Genomic DNA, 16,944 nt, shown 5'->3' with positions numbered 1-16,944 from the left:
CACCTCTTTTTGCGTCGGGGGTTAACAAAATGAAGTTTACTGTCTAATATCTTAGTAAAGAGTCTTGGCTTACACGATTTATTTATATTACAATTAATGGGTTTCGGTATTTAGATAAATAAGTAGCTGTATCAAACAGGCCACCGCCGTCTCCCCTCAGCTGCGATTTCCTAGAGTCCCGCCGTTCTATAACCCAAATTTATTTACTATTTAGCACGGCCCTAATTTCTCCTTAAAGGAGATCGGCAGATTTCGTACAGCTTAAACTTTGTGTTGTTTCGTAACAGAATTTGTACCACTTATTAAGGGGACTAAGTCACTTATTTTTATTTGGGAGTATTATTTTTAGAAGTCCGGATTTTTTAGAAAGTATTTGTTTATTTAAATAATAATTTTTGGTCTATGGCTTACATTTGTTGACAACTAAAGAAAAAGAAAATCTCATGAGACGTCACTTTTCGTCTGACGTCTACGCATCCGCTAATTTGCTGTTGTTTTGGATTGCGGTTTTGACAGCATCGGAGCAATTTAGCGAACTATCGGGGCTTCTAAAAATGGACATAACTTTTACCTCCCAACTTTTAAAAATATAAGAATTTTAAAATAAGCTTGTCTATCATATTAGCTACCAATTAAAACAAAGAGTAAACCTAAACATGACATTTTATAAGCTGTACGAATTCTTCATATAAACCTGCCGTTCGCCTTTCCTGTTGAACGTAGGATTTTCGAGAGGATTCAAGAGGAAGGTTTATGTGTAAAAGTTGTAAAGTTTTTTTAGTAAAATAGTTTTTTAAACCGGGTGAAATAGGGGTGGATCGCTAGTTTATTATATTAGGTCGGGGAAAAAGTATATTCGCATTGAAACTTGTAATAAAATCTCTTTGGCTTCAAGAATCACAAATGAGTTCACGGTTCATTAAGTTTTTTTCACTGAGCTCGTGAGGTACCCAAATATCGAGCTTTATTGTGTAGAGAAAAGATTTTGACACGTATGACAAAGAGAGCAAAATACCATGTTTGTGATTTGAAACAAACGAAAATTCGTCGAATATGGTTAACCACGAAAGAAATAGTATTACTATTTACCCAAACAATTATTAAAATTAAATGTTCTAAGTAATTATATGGGAATTAACGTATTATGAATGTGCGAGGAATACCTTTTGATAAATTATATTGTGAAGTAATTATTTCATAAGAACTGATTCATTAAATAATATTAATAATTCATTGTCTGGATTTTTCAGTTCAATCTTACTCGGCATAATTATTATGAAAATTATATTATTATGGGTTTTTATGTACAGGCATGATTAATTTGATGAAATGTGTAATAAACTGCACGTTTGGCGCAGAGGTTGATGTGGTAACCTCGCCGCAAAAACCGTAACGCCCGCCGCGTGTGGTGGTTTCGAATCCCATCCGGGACAAATCTTTGTGTGATAAGCACGAGTATTTGTTCTGAGCCTGGATGTTAATGTATATATTTATCAGTTATCTGGTTACCATAGCTTTGCTTAGTTTGGAATCAAATGACCGTGTGTAAGTTATCCAAAGAGCGATTGAGAGAGAGAGTTATCCAGTGATATTTATTTATTGAACAATAAGAAAGGTTACTTTAACAGCCGGATTTAACAGTCCTGGATAAGAATCGGGTAAATTAATAAGTTAAATTTCAACAGTATTTTTTACAATTGCTGCCATTTTCTTTTGCCATAATTCTGTCAAATAATACATAGGTACATAAAATCACGCTTTTGACGATGAATAGACAGAGACCAAAGAACGCAACTTGGTACGATCCTTACAAACTTCCCTTGCCTCATTCACATCCATACATCTGGTCATACAGGAAATAATAATAAATAAAGTCAAATAATATTATGGTCAATTTGAAAACGCGTCAGAAAGTGACGATCATATAATATTTGTTATTGTTTTCCACTCAATGCTCATCATTTTGCACATGTCACTATATTACGTCCTACAAACCACAGACGTATGCAAATTTCAACCTTATTTCTTTAAATTTAAGGTCTATTTTAATTACAAAGGCTGTCAAGATAGGTTTTTAATATGATAGATGATTTTAGTCTTTATGTGTTTAAATTTAAGGTCGTATTTTTAATGTTTGGTGTGAATGTTTATTTTTGTTATGTCCTAGTTAATGACGACAAAATTGAAATATAACGGGAAATAATAATATTGTTCTTTGTATTGTTTGCAAGAAAAGTTTTGAGAATACATGCATAATACTACGCCCGTTATACCTGAAGCTGAAAACAGAGGAGTATGAAATACGTCCGCGTTCTGGAAACAATGTAAGTCCCATAAATAAGGAGGCAAGATTATTCCTATTAACCGGGTACAAAATAATAAATTTAAACCATTATTGTCCCACTGCTGGGTAGAGGTCTCCTCCCGTAATGAGGGAGGAGCTAGGCCAGAGTCCACCACGCTGGCTAAGTGCGGGTTGGGGACGTTGCATGCCCTCAATAAATGAATTAAACAAATTTTAGGCATGCAAGGTTTCCTCACGATGTTTTCGTTCACCGTTGGAGCATGTGATAATTATTTCTAATACACACATAACTTCGAAAAGTCATTGGTGTGTTGCCTCGGGAAAAAGTTTCTTCTTATCTAGTTGAACTTTGTGTCCGTTGTTTGTATGTTTGTAAAAGTTAGTAAAAAAGCGGCAGTCGTCTCAAAAAATCGTTTATTCCAAATAGCTAATCAAGAATGCAAACAAAAAAATATCAAACTATTTTTGTTTTAACATTAAGAAACTATACCTAAAGATTTACATTGAATAGGAAAAACTTTTGAATTTACTGAGACTAGGTATGAGTTGTTTCAGCTTTGACTCACATTCTAAAATTTGTGGCATTTTAAATGCATTCAGAACTAAATTGTTACTACTTAGAAGCGATTAAAGAAAAGGTTTTCCATATGAAATAACGAGAAATCACTGACACAAAGTTAAACCCAAAATACTATCAGAATTACCTAGAACATTATATTATGTTAGTTTATTTAAGGAATTCAATATGTATATATATGTTATTATTCGTCATTTATTGCCTGTCCGTTCTTTATTGTCAAAGACAAATAAAGCAAGGAAAATCCGTTTTATTATCTTACTAGCTTTTGCTTGCGACTTCGTCTGCGTGGTTTGTGACTCAGGACCGAATTTTAGTATAATTTTTCAGCCCCTATTTTATCCCCTTGGGGGTAGAATTGACTAAAATCCTTTCTTAGCGGATGCCTACGTCAGTCACCTTTGAGTTATATTTATAGACGTACCTATGTAATATAAACATAATGCATGCATACATGTACATTATAACATGATGTAAACGAGCGTATCTCGCCAACAAGCTGTGTAGCTTGGCGAGGAGAATACATGTAAAACATTATTTTGTACTATTATATGAATAAATGATTTAAAAAAAAAAAAATGCAAATAATTGGAAACTACGTTGATTTTTTATAATATTTGGAACATACATAGATAGTTTAAACCCGGACATTCATATAATACCTTATAGCCTAGAAGAAACTAGTTTCTACTATAAAGTCATTAAACTAGTTAAATCAAAGAAACTACCCGAATTAGAAACTGAAACCTCAATTTTGTGTTTATTTATTTAGGCAGGCTATATTGTATAACATGACAATGTGACTATTAATAATAGTGTAGTAGCATAAAAAAATTACAGTCTACATAGACATAATCGCGGGCGGCCACTAGTTAATTAAGTTAATAACTAACATATCACGCAAGCTCATCAATAATACAAGAATGACTTAACATGACATCACTATGACTAAAAGAAAGCGTAAAATAGGTTACCAGTGACTTAACAGTCAGGATTATTTTTATTGCCTATATGTTAATGAGACACTATATTATGTTCTCATTTAGCGTTTATAATTATATTTGTTATTATCTTTTCCTTTTTTAAAAGACAACTATCGCACTAAGTATTTCTTTCGTGTCGAGGAAATTTTTACTAACATATAAACAACTTATATTGATCGCCCAAATAATTAAAATTTATTTAACTAATCAAAGCTTACAAGAAATTTATTAGTAAGTTACTTTGTATTCAAAACTAACTGACCCGCGCAAATTAGCTTGCGTCACATAAGAGAACGCGTCATGATTTTCCCCGTTTTTGTAACTTTTCTCATTGCTACTCCGCTCCTATTGGTCGTAGCGTGATGATATATAGCCTATAGCCTTCCTCAATAAATAGGCTATCTAACACTGAAAGAATTTTTCAAATCGGATCAGTAGTTCCTGAGATTAGCGCGTTCAAACAAACAAACAAGCAAACTCTTCAGCTAATATTAGTATAGATGACAAATTACATATCACGCAAGCTCATCAATAATACAAGAATGACTTAACATGACATCACTATGACTAAAAGAAAGCGTAAAATAGGTCAATAGTGACTACTAGTCGATTGTAAATATTTATTATTGTGTCATGCTATAATGCTGACAAACATTGTATTTTAATTTTTCCATATATTGTTTAAATCGGAAGCTTTAGAAATTGTGACGTGGTTTGTTAGTAATATCTAATATTGTAAATGAAGTTTTATATATTCGCGCGTAATCATAGTCATTGTTCTGACTGACTCTGTAGCCGCTACCAATGCGTCGGGAGGTCGTGGGTAAGATTCCTACACGAAACAATTATTTGTGCAATCCACGAACAGTTGTTTCGGATCTGGTTGTACTTTGTGTACGATGTTTGTATGTTTGTAAAAGTCCCCGCGACACAAGAGCAATTCTTAGTGTGGGAGTTGTCTTATTAAAAAAAAAAACAAAAAAAGAGCCTTAGTATAACTTATCTGGATTATCCCTACTAATATTATAAATACGAAAGTAACTTTTGTCTGTTACGCTTTCACGTCGAAACTACTGAATAGATTTTAATTAAATTGTGCAGAGATAGAGCTGACATTGAATAAGAACACAGGCTATTTATAACGAAAAAAGAAGTAGAAAGGGTTAGAAGAAGGGATGAATGTTTTATGGAAATGTTGTCCTGAGTCATTAAACCACGTGAAAAACCCTGTATTTAATAATCCTGTGCATTATCAAATAATGTAGCTGTGTCAAACAGGCCACCGTCATTGATGTCTTACATTCTGATTTTTGTATACCTCCGTCAATCTCTTGCATCCAAGGCTCTATATTAAGATGTAGTAGTATAGGCTAGAGGGGGCGCTAAATTCTTTTTTGCCGAAAAGGGGCGATAAAAGGCCCCGTCCGGTGTCTCTAGGGGGAGAGGGGTTCCAGGCGTGGAGAACATATGATTTAGTTAACAAAATACAAGGTGTGTACTCACATTATTACAATAGACGTTACAGCAACAGTGCAACATCTAGCGTATCTTAGGCGCGGAGCGATCGTTGCAGTGTTTGTTGCGGCGCAGCGTTGCACCGCGTTTTATTTGTTCCATCAATGATGTGTGACATACTCGAGGGTCCGGCTGGAAATAAAAAATCACTTTTGAAATACAGTTTCTTGGATTGCTTCATTGTTATTTAGATTTATCAAGGGTTTGATAATGAAGACTAATTTGCATAGCGCGATGGCCGAGGGTTCGAACCAAACTGTGTTAAAAAAAAATTAAGAATGCATTCTAAGAGTTCTTTAATATAGTACTTGAAGCAATGCAATATCCCCGCCCCACAGTTAGTCAGCGTGGTGGACTCAAGGCGCCTCTTATTCAATGAGACTTTTGCCCAGCGGTTGAACAGACCAGTATGGTGGACTCAAGATCTAACCGCCCTGTTACTTCGGTGAGAGACTCTTGCCCAGCAATGGGACAGTGACGAGTTAAATTGATTTTCACTTATCTATATAAATAAAAATTAATCACTGAAATGTATGTACGCGCATAACTTTTTAACAAGTAAACAAAATTGAATAGTTCTTTTTTCACTGTGTTTGTGACTGTCGGCACAAGGTTTTGATGGGATCGATGGGATGAAAATTCCCACGGGATGAGAATCTAGGGGATTCAATTGTAATATACCCGGACGAAGGGCCAGTCCGCTAGTTACTAATGAAAACTGAGCTTACCTGCGCGTGAGCATTGATCATGTCTCTAACACTCTTGGCGCGAGTGGAGTCTAACTGCCGCCGCTGTTGCTGTATCGTCGCCGACAACTTGTCTAAGAACGCCGGCTGCACTGCCGCGGGCATCGAACCTGGAACACATTCACACACAATGAAATAACAATTTGATTATCAAGGCGGCCTGAGACGTCATTTGCGCAGACGTTAGATGTGCCATGAGCGCCTCTGTGGCGCGGTTGGTAGTGAATGCGACTGCAGTGCTCGAATCCTGGGGGGCTCGGGTTCGAATCCTGGGCCAGGCCAAAAGTCTTTTTTGAAATTTTCTGTTATGAACTTCTAAGAGATTGTCCGGAGTTAGGAAGTTAAGGTCGAAGACCACCGTGCCTTGGAGAGCACGTAAAGCCGTCGGTCCTGCGCCTGACCGCTCACTGGTCGTGTCGGCTATCCGTCCCACCGGCTTATGAGAATGAAGGAATAGAGAGTGTACCTATGTATTGTGCACACACTTGGATACTATAAACAAAGTCCTGCACCGTTTGCCAGTTTTAATAAAAATGACCGCCGCAGCCGGGTCGGCAGGGGACATTATTATTATTAGATGTCCCATTCTCACTACTCCCATTAGTCACAGCGTTATGTTATAATCTTCTTTAATAAATATTTAACCTAAAAAAAATACTACTACTACTACACACAATAGCCAGTGATACTTACTTTTTCCTTTATGGGGTTGATCCGAATGAGTGATAGTAGATATCGCGCGGCGAGAAGTGCGCGGGGACAGCTGCGGCGCTAACTTAGCACTTAAACTTGCGATTAAACCGCCATCTGTAATAAAGATAAGAAAAAGATAAAGATAATTTATTTGTAAATCATGTGTAGGTACGTTTATGGTGTTACAATAGGTTTATATAGTTTCAACATGATGTGTCCAATACGGACAAACAAATATTAATACATATGTCTAATTTAAATTCACGTTGCATAATTATAAATACATACATATACTAAATCACGCCTTTTTCCATAGCGGCAGGCAATATTTAAATAAAGCTTCTTGTTGCATGATTATTAAAATTTGGCTAATCACCCATCGGGTAACAATCACGGTGTTACCGGCACCAAAATATTAATCAAATAAATATATGTATTTCATAGCTGAAGCTCTGACTTAATTTCGCAAAACTTAACTAACTTGATTTTGCGCGCACAAACGCCGCGCGTTATTTTTAGTTATTTTTTTAAAATTCTTAGTGATTTCCCTATCTTAGGAAGTTAAAATCATAGATCTTCTTGTCTCGAAGAGCACGTGACGCTGACGGTCCTATGACATGGGCCTCGCTGATTATATACTAGGAAAACATAATAAGATCCCTTTGTTTAAATTTAACTGCACGTTTGGCGCAATGCGCGATCACCTAGCCGCAACAACCGTAGCGCCGCGTATGGTGGGTTCGAATCCCACCCGGGAGAAATCTTTGTGTGATGAGCACGGGTGTTTGTTCTGAGCCTGGTTGACGATTTATCTATGTAAGTATATATTTAGAAATATATAAGTATGTTTATCACTTAGTTACCATAGTACAAGCTCTGCTTAGTTTGGAATCAAATGACCGTGTGTGATTTGTCCGAAAATATTTATTTATTTATTTGTTACTTTAGCTTTTACCCGCGACTTCGTCCGCCACCTTAATTTTCCCATTATGCGTAATTTTTCCGGGTAAAAGTAGCCTATGTCCTTTCTCGGGTATCAAAATATCTCCATACCAAATTTCATGCACATTGGTTCAGTAGTTTAGGCGTGATTGAGTAACAGATAGACAGACAGTCAGAGTTACTTTCACATTTATAATATTGGTATAGATAGGTCCATATTGGTATGTGTTACTCACGTTCAACATGGTGCCGGTCGGCGGAGTGCGAGCGCGCGGCGATGTTCTTGCGCAGCGCCAGCGGGCTGAGCGCGTCGTGGCGCGCCAGGCTCGTGAAGCCCGCCATGATCTCCAGCGGCTGCGCGTAGATCGTGTTCTGCCCGTACTTCTTTTCTTCCCTCTGCTGCAGCTTGAAGCCTGGACAAAATAATTCAGCTTTTATCTTTTTCTCTTTTTTTGTGTGCGTGTGTGAGTAGTCCAATGATATTTATTTTGACTGCACGATTGGCTACAGTTGGCTGGTTACCGTAGTAGAAGCTCTGCTTAGTTTGGAATCAGATGACCATGTGTTGTCCAAAAATATTTATTTATTACTTTTTGGTTTTGTTTTTATTCCATTGTAGCTCGATTCTTTACTACTACCGAAAACATGCTAGCTATTGAGAAATTTTACACAAAAATCTGTTTAGCGCCTGGAACTATTTTAGCCATATATTTAACTGTCAAACTCTCGATACTCGATGGTTTCGATTGTAGAGAATCGCGCTACGGGACACCATGTATTCGTTTTCAAAAACACGGTGCAGACAGATATGGGTAGGACAGGACTGTGGGACACAGATTTTGTAGGGAAGCCGTTCTTGATGGCTGCAGTAACTCGGGTAAGTCAAGAAACGCTTTAAATAAATTCTTGACCACTCTTTTTAATCACCAAATAGTTTTTCCTTTACAAATCAATTGCTTTAGCTGCCACAAATCAGCTACTTTTACACATTTATTGAGCTTACCAGTCTGTCCGTAATGTGACTCATTAGACACCCTCGGTCCGAAGCTTGAGAACGAGTTATTCTCTCCATAACTGGGTGTGGAAGGGCTCGAGCCGTGTGGTGAGCCTCTGCCTTCGCCGTATATACCTCCTAGAAATTTAATGTAAGTTTAAATTACAACAAGAGGCCGCCCGCGACTTTGTCCACGTAAAATCCCTTCCCGTGTAAATCCAGATCCCTCGGGGATAAAAAGTCTAGTCTAGCCTATGTGTTATTCTGGGCCTTCAGCTACCTACATACCAAACTTCGTCGTAATCGATTCAGTAGTGAAAGAGTAACAAACATCGTACACACTCACAAACTTTCGCATTTATAATAATAGTAGGATATAGGGCACGTCACCCTTCGGAACGAGGTTATTGCATATATGAAAAACTAGCTTCTGCCCGCGTCTTCGTCGGCGTGTTTTGCGACTAAGAATAGAATTTTCGTTCCTTTCATACCCTTTGGAGGTAGAATGGATCAAAATCCTTTCTCAGCGGATGCCTATGTCCTAACATCTGCATGACAAATTTCGGCCCGATCCGTCAACTGTGTGGGCTGTGTCAGATCACTTTGTCAGTCAGTCACCTTTAAGTTATATACGAGTATACTTAGATACAGGGCACGTTACCCTTCGCAACGTTATTTCCAATACGAAAAACTCAGCAACGAATGATCAGCGTTTGCATCATTACTAATTGACACGGTTAGGTAATATTCAAAATACCGTTTATATTACGATAAATTCTATAGATATGAATAATACCTACTATTGTTAAAAAAAAACTTCCGAAAACCTTAGGTAAGGATGTAAATAATTTGAAATATATATCAGCTTAGCCTTTGTTCCAAACTATGTTGGAGTCGGCTTCCAGTCTCACCGGATGCAGCTGAATACCAGCGTTTTACATGCAGCGACTGCCTATCTGACCTCCACAACCCAGTTACTTGGGTATTAACACGATACCCTTCGGTAAGACTGGTTGTCAGACTTACAAGCTTCTGACTAGTAGCTGTTAACGACTGTCAAAGATCTTTGAAAATGACAGCCGGGACCCAAAATTTAACGTGCCTTTCGAAACACGGAGGAACTCGATATGTATAAGATGGTCACCCATCCACGGAACAACCTCGGCAAGCCTAGCTTAACCTCAGAGATCGATCCGTACGGCTGTGGTAAATGTAAATAATTTGAAATAAAAATCATTTATAAAATATCTGAATTATTTTTCCTATAGGTATAATAATTCAGGATTTTCCTGTACAAACAAAAAACGGTCGGTATATATCCGCGATAGCCTAAAAAGAAGTTAATAAATATGTTTTATACGGAATTTGTTTGAATGAGAAATATATTTCAACATTTATGCAATGTTATATTTGGTCCGGGAAGTCTTTTCGCGTTATAGTATGTATGAACTTGTAATAAAATCTCTTTGGCTTCAAGTATCACAAATGAGTACACGATTCATTAGGTTTCTTTCAGTGAGCTCGTGAGGTACCCAATATCGAACGTTTTTGTGCAGTGAAAAGATTTTATTACAAGTTCATACATACAATAATGCGAAAAAAAATTTCCGCGACCTAATATTACATAAAACATGCTAAAACTCACCCGAATTCTCTCTCATCAAATCCGAATTGGAGCTGTTCAAGCTATTCTTTCGTACATACATTGAATTCTCAACATAAGCCATTATCCTGTGACCCGTCTGTCCATATATCGGGTTCAGATTCCCAGTGCTATTTAGACTGGTGTTCGAAGAGAAATTGCTCTTCGCTTGTTGGAAAGTGCTTAGGGAGGGTTGTGTGGGAGACTGGGGGTTCGCGTTGTTTTGATTCTGCAGTTGTTGAAGACTTCGGCGGACAATGCCGGGAGATGCTGGCATGTGTTTCAGCTCGGTCAGCTGTTTGACCGTTTCTGCTACGTTGATGTGAGCTGGAAGGAAAGATTTTAAGGTTAGACGATGTATTGTGGATGCATATTGTTAAGCGTGCAAATTTTAGAGTTACATGGATTTTTATTTTCAATGTTTTCTGAACTTATGAGGTTGCGACTAATCACAGTACAGTATATACAGTAGTGTTAGTTATATACAGTAGTGTTAAATATATGTACAACATTTTAATTTAGTGTACCTACATTTAATGTTAGTTTTTTGTTTGGTGTGGAACTAAGTATTGGTAAAACAAACATAAATAAGTTTAAAATCGTTGTATACTTACAATATGTCACAAAAAATAATACTTAAATAAAATAAAAATGATTGCTAAATTACTTTGCCTAACGTGTAAGTTGTATCAAAGGATTTTGTTTTAATTGATATTAACATTGTTTTGGTATTATTTATTTTATTATACTTGTCAATTTAAGCCTTTAAACTTTTTAATCATACAGACGAATCTGGTAAACTCAAGATTATTTTACAAACGAAATATTTATTATTAACAATCCAAAAACGAACACATCCAATCCATGCAAGAACAGTGTTAAGTTTACAAAGCATGCTTGTTATGTATGAAATGATGAATGAGTAATCGAAACCAAAATGTTAAATGCTTGAAACAGGGTGTGTGAGAGAGTGGTAATTATGTTAAAGCCCTCCGAAGCGAGAGATTTATCTGCTGATCGCATAGATAAATATGAACTGAGTGTCTTCGTGCTTTAGAGGGTACGTAAACAGTCGATCTTAGTAGTTTTCTATTAAAAAGCAGTCGTTAAGCCATATCAAAGGAATTCTGGTGGCTTAAACAACTTGATTGATCAACAACACTCGGTTGATCAGTAATCACACCATGAGTGATTGAATGAACGAATTAGTGAATGACACGCGGTGAATAGTTGAATGAAGGAATGACTGAATGACACGCGATAAATGGTTCAACCAACAAACAAATGAATGAATGAACGAATGAGTGGATGAACTAAGGAACGAATGAACGAATGAATGAGTGAACTAAAGACCGAATGAATAAAAAAAAAATATCGAATGAAGATTAAAACCACACATAAAACACATAAACACAAACAGATATAAAATAAAGTGTTGTGTATATACAGTCGTCATAATCACCACCGCTTGTTTCGTTGTCCGGTTGCAGCAGGAACGCGGGCGGCGGCGGCAGGTTATCCGCTTCTGATGAACCCATTTGACCGGGTTGAGAGTTGTTCTGGGGAGAACATCAAATTATTTATCACTTGGGTAAACTGAAAAGCTCAAAATGTCACAAGAAGCCTATATTCTTGTTAAATAATAATAAATTCAATTCTAGTGTCAGTGTAATAACTATTTCTAAATAGACATTCCATCTTTATAGACATGTCTCACCACACTAATTCACGCTTTTTATTAGCAAATGCCATCTCCAAGTACTTTTCTATAGTTACGATATTTCCATCTTTATTAATATAGCCTGGATGAATAAATGAAAATGGACTTAAGGCCTAACCTCTCGCTTGCACAACAGTGAGACAGCAACGGGTAAAAAAGCCATATTTTCTAACAATTAACGCACTATTTAAAATTAAGAATAAAGAATAAAAATTTAATCCAAACGGGGAGATTTTAGCTTTTGTACTGTGAAAAAAATATTTTTGTGTCGTGGTTGGTGAAAACTATTTATGGATATCACATATTATCAACATATTCGTTTAAAATCAATTCGTTGCATGAAACCATATCAAAATTATTTACAAACCTGTACATAAGGAGGTCTTTGAGGTCTCGAAATGGACGAAGACCGCCTCACCGGTGGCGGCGGCTTCCCCAAAGAGCTGGACGATCCACGGCGAGACCAAACGGTCGCTGTAATTAAAATCAATATGTTAGAATTGTCGTATCAGATCACATCAGGTCTTTTTGTGTTAAAGGACTGCAATCTGATAACAGGATTTTTTAATTTTACATTCTGTGGAAAAGTCAGGCTTAGAATGTTTTTTGTTGTTGCATTTTCATGCTTCGAAAAATAGTTTACAGCCCGTACGAATGCCGTTGGGTTGCTTTCCAAAAATAATGAATTCGTCATGATATTTTGTTTGTATGATAATGACAAGCGAATACAAAAATTAAGCCAATAAGAATTAAACCGAATCAAAGAATCACAAACAATAATCGTGCAAAACCAATCACAATGCAATTATAATTTTATAAAAATACACTTACCTACCATCTCACCTATCACAAGCACGTGCCTAAGTTTTGGCAGAGCAGGTTCTTGCCTATGGCTTCGACTAAATACACTTTACCCAAACCAGCTGTTAGAAAGAGACAGGGTATATCACCATCTCACCTGTCATAGACACGGGCCGTTGTTTATGCACAGCATGTTTCATGCTGGGGTTTCACTCAGGTAGACCTCATCAAATTGCCTTTCACCCGAAACCAGCTGTTAGAAAGAGACAAAGTATATCACGGTCTCACCTGTCATAGACTTGAGCCGTCTTTCAGGCACAGCAGGCTTCATGCAGGGGTTTCATCAAATTACCTTTCGTCCGAAACCAGCTGTTAGAAAGAGACAGAGTATATCGCCATCTCACCTGTCATAGACACGGGCCGTCGTTTAGGCACAGCCGGCTTCTTGCCTATAGTCGCAAAGGCGGGAGTCTCACTGGCCTCGTCCAAGGACCTCACGGCCTCCTCTAAACTCCCGAGGGATATGGAGAAGCTCTCCCTCGCGGCGGCGACGGAGGCATCGCTGTCTCGACGAAGCGTCACGATCTCGGACTCGACTAGTGCATGCATGCAAGGCGTTATATAACGAAAAACAAATCAAATGAACTAAATGTAAAATTATCCAGAAAATGGTTTTGTGCTACTTCATGGATTTTTAATGCAAAAAGTTATTGATTTTACCCCTTGTTTGTAAGAACATATTATTCATTCGGTGTTACCGCGGCCTACAAATTATTTGTTATTTGTTTGTCGTATGGTTAGTGGAATACAAATTGAGTTGGCCGAAACATCTAGCCAAAAATATCGTAACGTTTAAATTCTAATCGCGTTACAGTTGATTAAAATAAGAAACCTTCAAATAACCTTTACAATCTTCTGGATAATTTTACTCAGTAAACTATAAAAAGTTGAGTAACTAAAAAATGGGAAAGTAATCTAATGATTCAAAATAATTTTCAAAAGCAAGTCAAAGTTAAAGATTCTCATAATTTTTATGACGTGAATTAAAATATTAACAAAAAAATGTCTTACTAAATTATTTTCTAATTTCCTAAAAAAATATACTTTTAAGAATTAACAAATATCCAGACATTAATCAAATCTACTAACATTTAGTTTCAACGCACATTCTCACGACACACATCTAATCTAACATGAACTTTACTACTACAGACATAAAGTATACAATCACACAACACAATCTACAGAAGTTTGAACGCATTATGATGACGTCATCTGTTCCTACTTTAGTACATTTTCATTTGATAACACCAGTCTATTTGTATTTTTTTTAAACACGCTTTTTCGGCATAGCTTAGTAAAAATTAATTTATCCCATTAATGTCCCACTGCTAGGTAAGGGTTGTACTCCCGTAATGAGAGAGGGCTTTGAGTCCACCATGCTGGCTAAGTGCGGGTCGGGGACTTTGCATGCCCTTAATAAATGTATTAAACAAATTTTAGACACGCAAGGTTTCTTCAAGATGTTTTATGTGTTTGCGAAACGAATAACATGGAACAATAAATATTTAAGGTCATTACATAACATTATTTTGAATTGCCAGTTGGTTCGAAGCTTATCGATTGAATTAATTGATTGATCGCATTAATCGATTGACAGTATCGATTGATTTGGTTCATGCTATCGGCAAACGAACGATACTTTTCCCAACATGATCGGCATCGCTAATATAATTCAATTTTCTAAATCGTTTCATCATCAAAATGCGTTCAAACCTACAACACTAACACATCAGACAATCTAATTTAAACCTTACTGCCTTACAATAAGGTACATACCATCAGCGTGTTGGACCTGGTGCTGGTGCGCGTGGTCTTCGGCCGCGAAGGCGCCTTGACTGCCGTACCCGCTTGAAGATTCAAGTGATGATTCACTCGCACTGCTTTCTGAGCATACCTGAAAAAGAAGTAAATTTAACAATTATAGCAAAGTATTTATTGGAAAAAAGGTTCTTATATCTGTATGAGGAAATAAATTATTGACTTTGATATGGCTTAACAAAAGCAACGTCTCTCAAAATGATATGGCTTAACAAAAGCAGCGACTCTCAAAAAGCATGATAACATGCTACAATTCTTTATACACTTCTTAACGAACAACCTAGTCTTATTCTTATCGTATGTTTAGTGGTCAACCTAGTGTCGAAGTTGTTCAAGCTGCCCGGAATCCTTTGATGTGGCTTAACGACTGTTATCTTAGTTGACAATAATTGGGACCGACTTTTTACGTGCCCTCCGAAGTACCTACGGGGACGCCTAGTTTAAATACCACTATGCGGCATCGATGGAATGTACGCGTTAAAGTTGTTTAACTCGATGATCGTTTACCGAATGCTAAGTGCAACTATGCTATGAGGAACTCCCAGACAGGGATAGCACTATTAGTTTAAAGAACGGTATAAAATACTGGGTTATCGCTACGATTTTATGCTACGGTAAGTTTTCTGATAAACATAGGTGTATTGTTTTATGTTTTGTTTGTAGACAAGGTTTTTTTGAATAACAATAACGAAGCAATAACCCCTAACTCGTTTGGAGATAGACCCTTGCTAAGCAGTGGGATAGTAACGGATTCAAAAAAGACTGCTGTCGCACGCGTGAAAGATTTAGTGAAAGGGAACTCTATCTCTTTATTTATTTAAAGTCTGCTTCGTACTTTTTATATTAAATTGAATAATCGTTCACTAGTATTTTTATTGAAAATTACCCTAAAGAGGAATCCCAAAGAAGGTTGACATCAGCTAAGAGGTTGGTTATGAAAACATTAGCCAAATCCCTTGACAGCATGCTTTCAAGAAAGAAAAAAGATCGATTCAAAGAAGAAGATGAATAATCCAAATAATCGTCTTCCTCATGACACAAAGACAGATAGACTGACTGGCAACGGAGTCTTACTGATATGGTCCCGTTTTTACTCTTCAAATATGAAACCCTTATAATGCTACGGCATTACAGACAGACCACGTTGATCTAACAAAAATACTCCACAGTATAGACAAGGAATCTCAAACAGTGTTCTCTTCGAAAAGAATACATAACAATCAAATAGATATGTCTAGACATTGTTTAACAGTTATACAACATGTTATAACAAGTGTATTGTTAATTCTCATAATAATGAACCAAAAATGTACCCACAATGTACGGGAACGACGGGCACTCGAAATTTTCACGAACAATGCTGTTTGTAAACTGATTTTGTACTACGATGGAAATTACTTGATACTTGGAAGAATTATTTTTTGAATACTGAGTTTATATCTGTATGTAAGTGATGATTGAGACAGGCTTATTAACGGTTTTAGAGCACATTTTTTACTATGCACATACAACATCAACTTAACGCCGACTCTACAGCAACCGAACTCACAGTCCGGAATTGAAATATAACTTTGTACTATGTAACTAATTTTTTTCAAGACTTTTCTTTTTCCGAAAGATTCTTGTTTAAAGAGGTTCAAATCTTGATTCTGATGAGAAAAGACACATATGAATGACACAACATCCATTGCATACTGTTACAAATCTTAAAGAAGATATGTTCATAATATTATACATTGTGACAATCAAAGCCCACGTAAAACTCTTACTCACGTCATAAAAGGTACCATAATAAAATCCAAAAAAATTATAAGTAGTACTAATATTTTAGAGCAACTTTTACCGGTTTATCTGGGTTACGCGGTTACGCCCCTAAAACAATGTGTGTATTGATGGTGGTCATAGGAAACGAGATAACTATGAATGTGTTATCAGTCATGTGAAATACTTTTATGGTTTGTGTTTGTGTTGCATTGGCTAATAAACATGTTTTACAGCACAAATTCATTAATTGATCCTTGTAAATTTGACATTAGGTACCTACATAAAAAGTGTCTTGTGTGTGTCTAAAAATGGTGCTATAAGTAAACATTGACTTAAGCAACTAATAAAAATATTGTAATCTTAACAATATTGTTGGTTATT

The 16,944-nt window shown here is 36.6% G+C and overlaps 1 protein-coding gene across 5 annotated transcripts in view; it reads right to left on the bottom strand.

Annotated features, from left to right (window-relative positions):
- mim (missing-in-metastasis) overlaps positions 1-16,944 on the bottom strand; it is a 206,923-nt gene that overhangs the window by 10,516 nt on the left and 179,463 nt on the right. For 2 of the 5 annotated variants that reach the window (XM_076129824.1, XM_076129827.1), the window contains 10 exons: positions 14,758-14,875; positions 13,323-13,514; positions 12,485-12,591; positions 11,845-11,956; positions 10,401-10,724; positions 8,765-8,893; positions 7,998-8,174; positions 6,820-6,933; positions 6,109-6,236; positions 5,369-5,512 (listed from right to left, as the gene is read on the bottom strand). In XM_076129824.1, coding sequence (XP_075985939.1) covers positions 5,405-5,512; positions 6,109-6,236; positions 6,820-6,933; positions 7,998-8,174; positions 8,765-8,893; positions 10,401-10,724; positions 11,845-11,956; positions 12,485-12,591; positions 13,323-13,514; positions 14,758-14,875 — 1,509 coding nt within the window. In that variant the 3' untranslated portion in view covers positions 5,369-5,404. The remainder of the gene's footprint in view (positions 1-5,368; positions 5,513-6,108; positions 6,237-6,819; positions 6,934-7,997; positions 8,175-8,764; positions 8,894-10,400; positions 10,725-11,844; positions 11,957-12,484; positions 12,592-13,322; positions 13,515-14,757; positions 14,876-16,944) is intronic. The other 3 variants (XM_076129825.1, XM_076129826.1, XM_076129828.1) reach the window with 3 other exon arrangements.

This window comes from Anticarsia gemmatalis, chromosome 23 (genome assembly GCF_050436995.1).
Source record: "Anticarsia gemmatalis isolate Benzon Research Colony breed Stoneville strain chromosome 23, ilAntGemm2 primary, whole genome shotgun sequence".
In the NCBI taxonomy this organism is placed as follows: Eukaryota; Metazoa; Arthropoda; class Insecta; order Lepidoptera; family Erebidae; genus Anticarsia; species Anticarsia gemmatalis.
The sequence above is the reverse complement of the archived record's forward strand: the minus strand, read 5'-3'. Positions and strand labels throughout refer to the sequence as shown.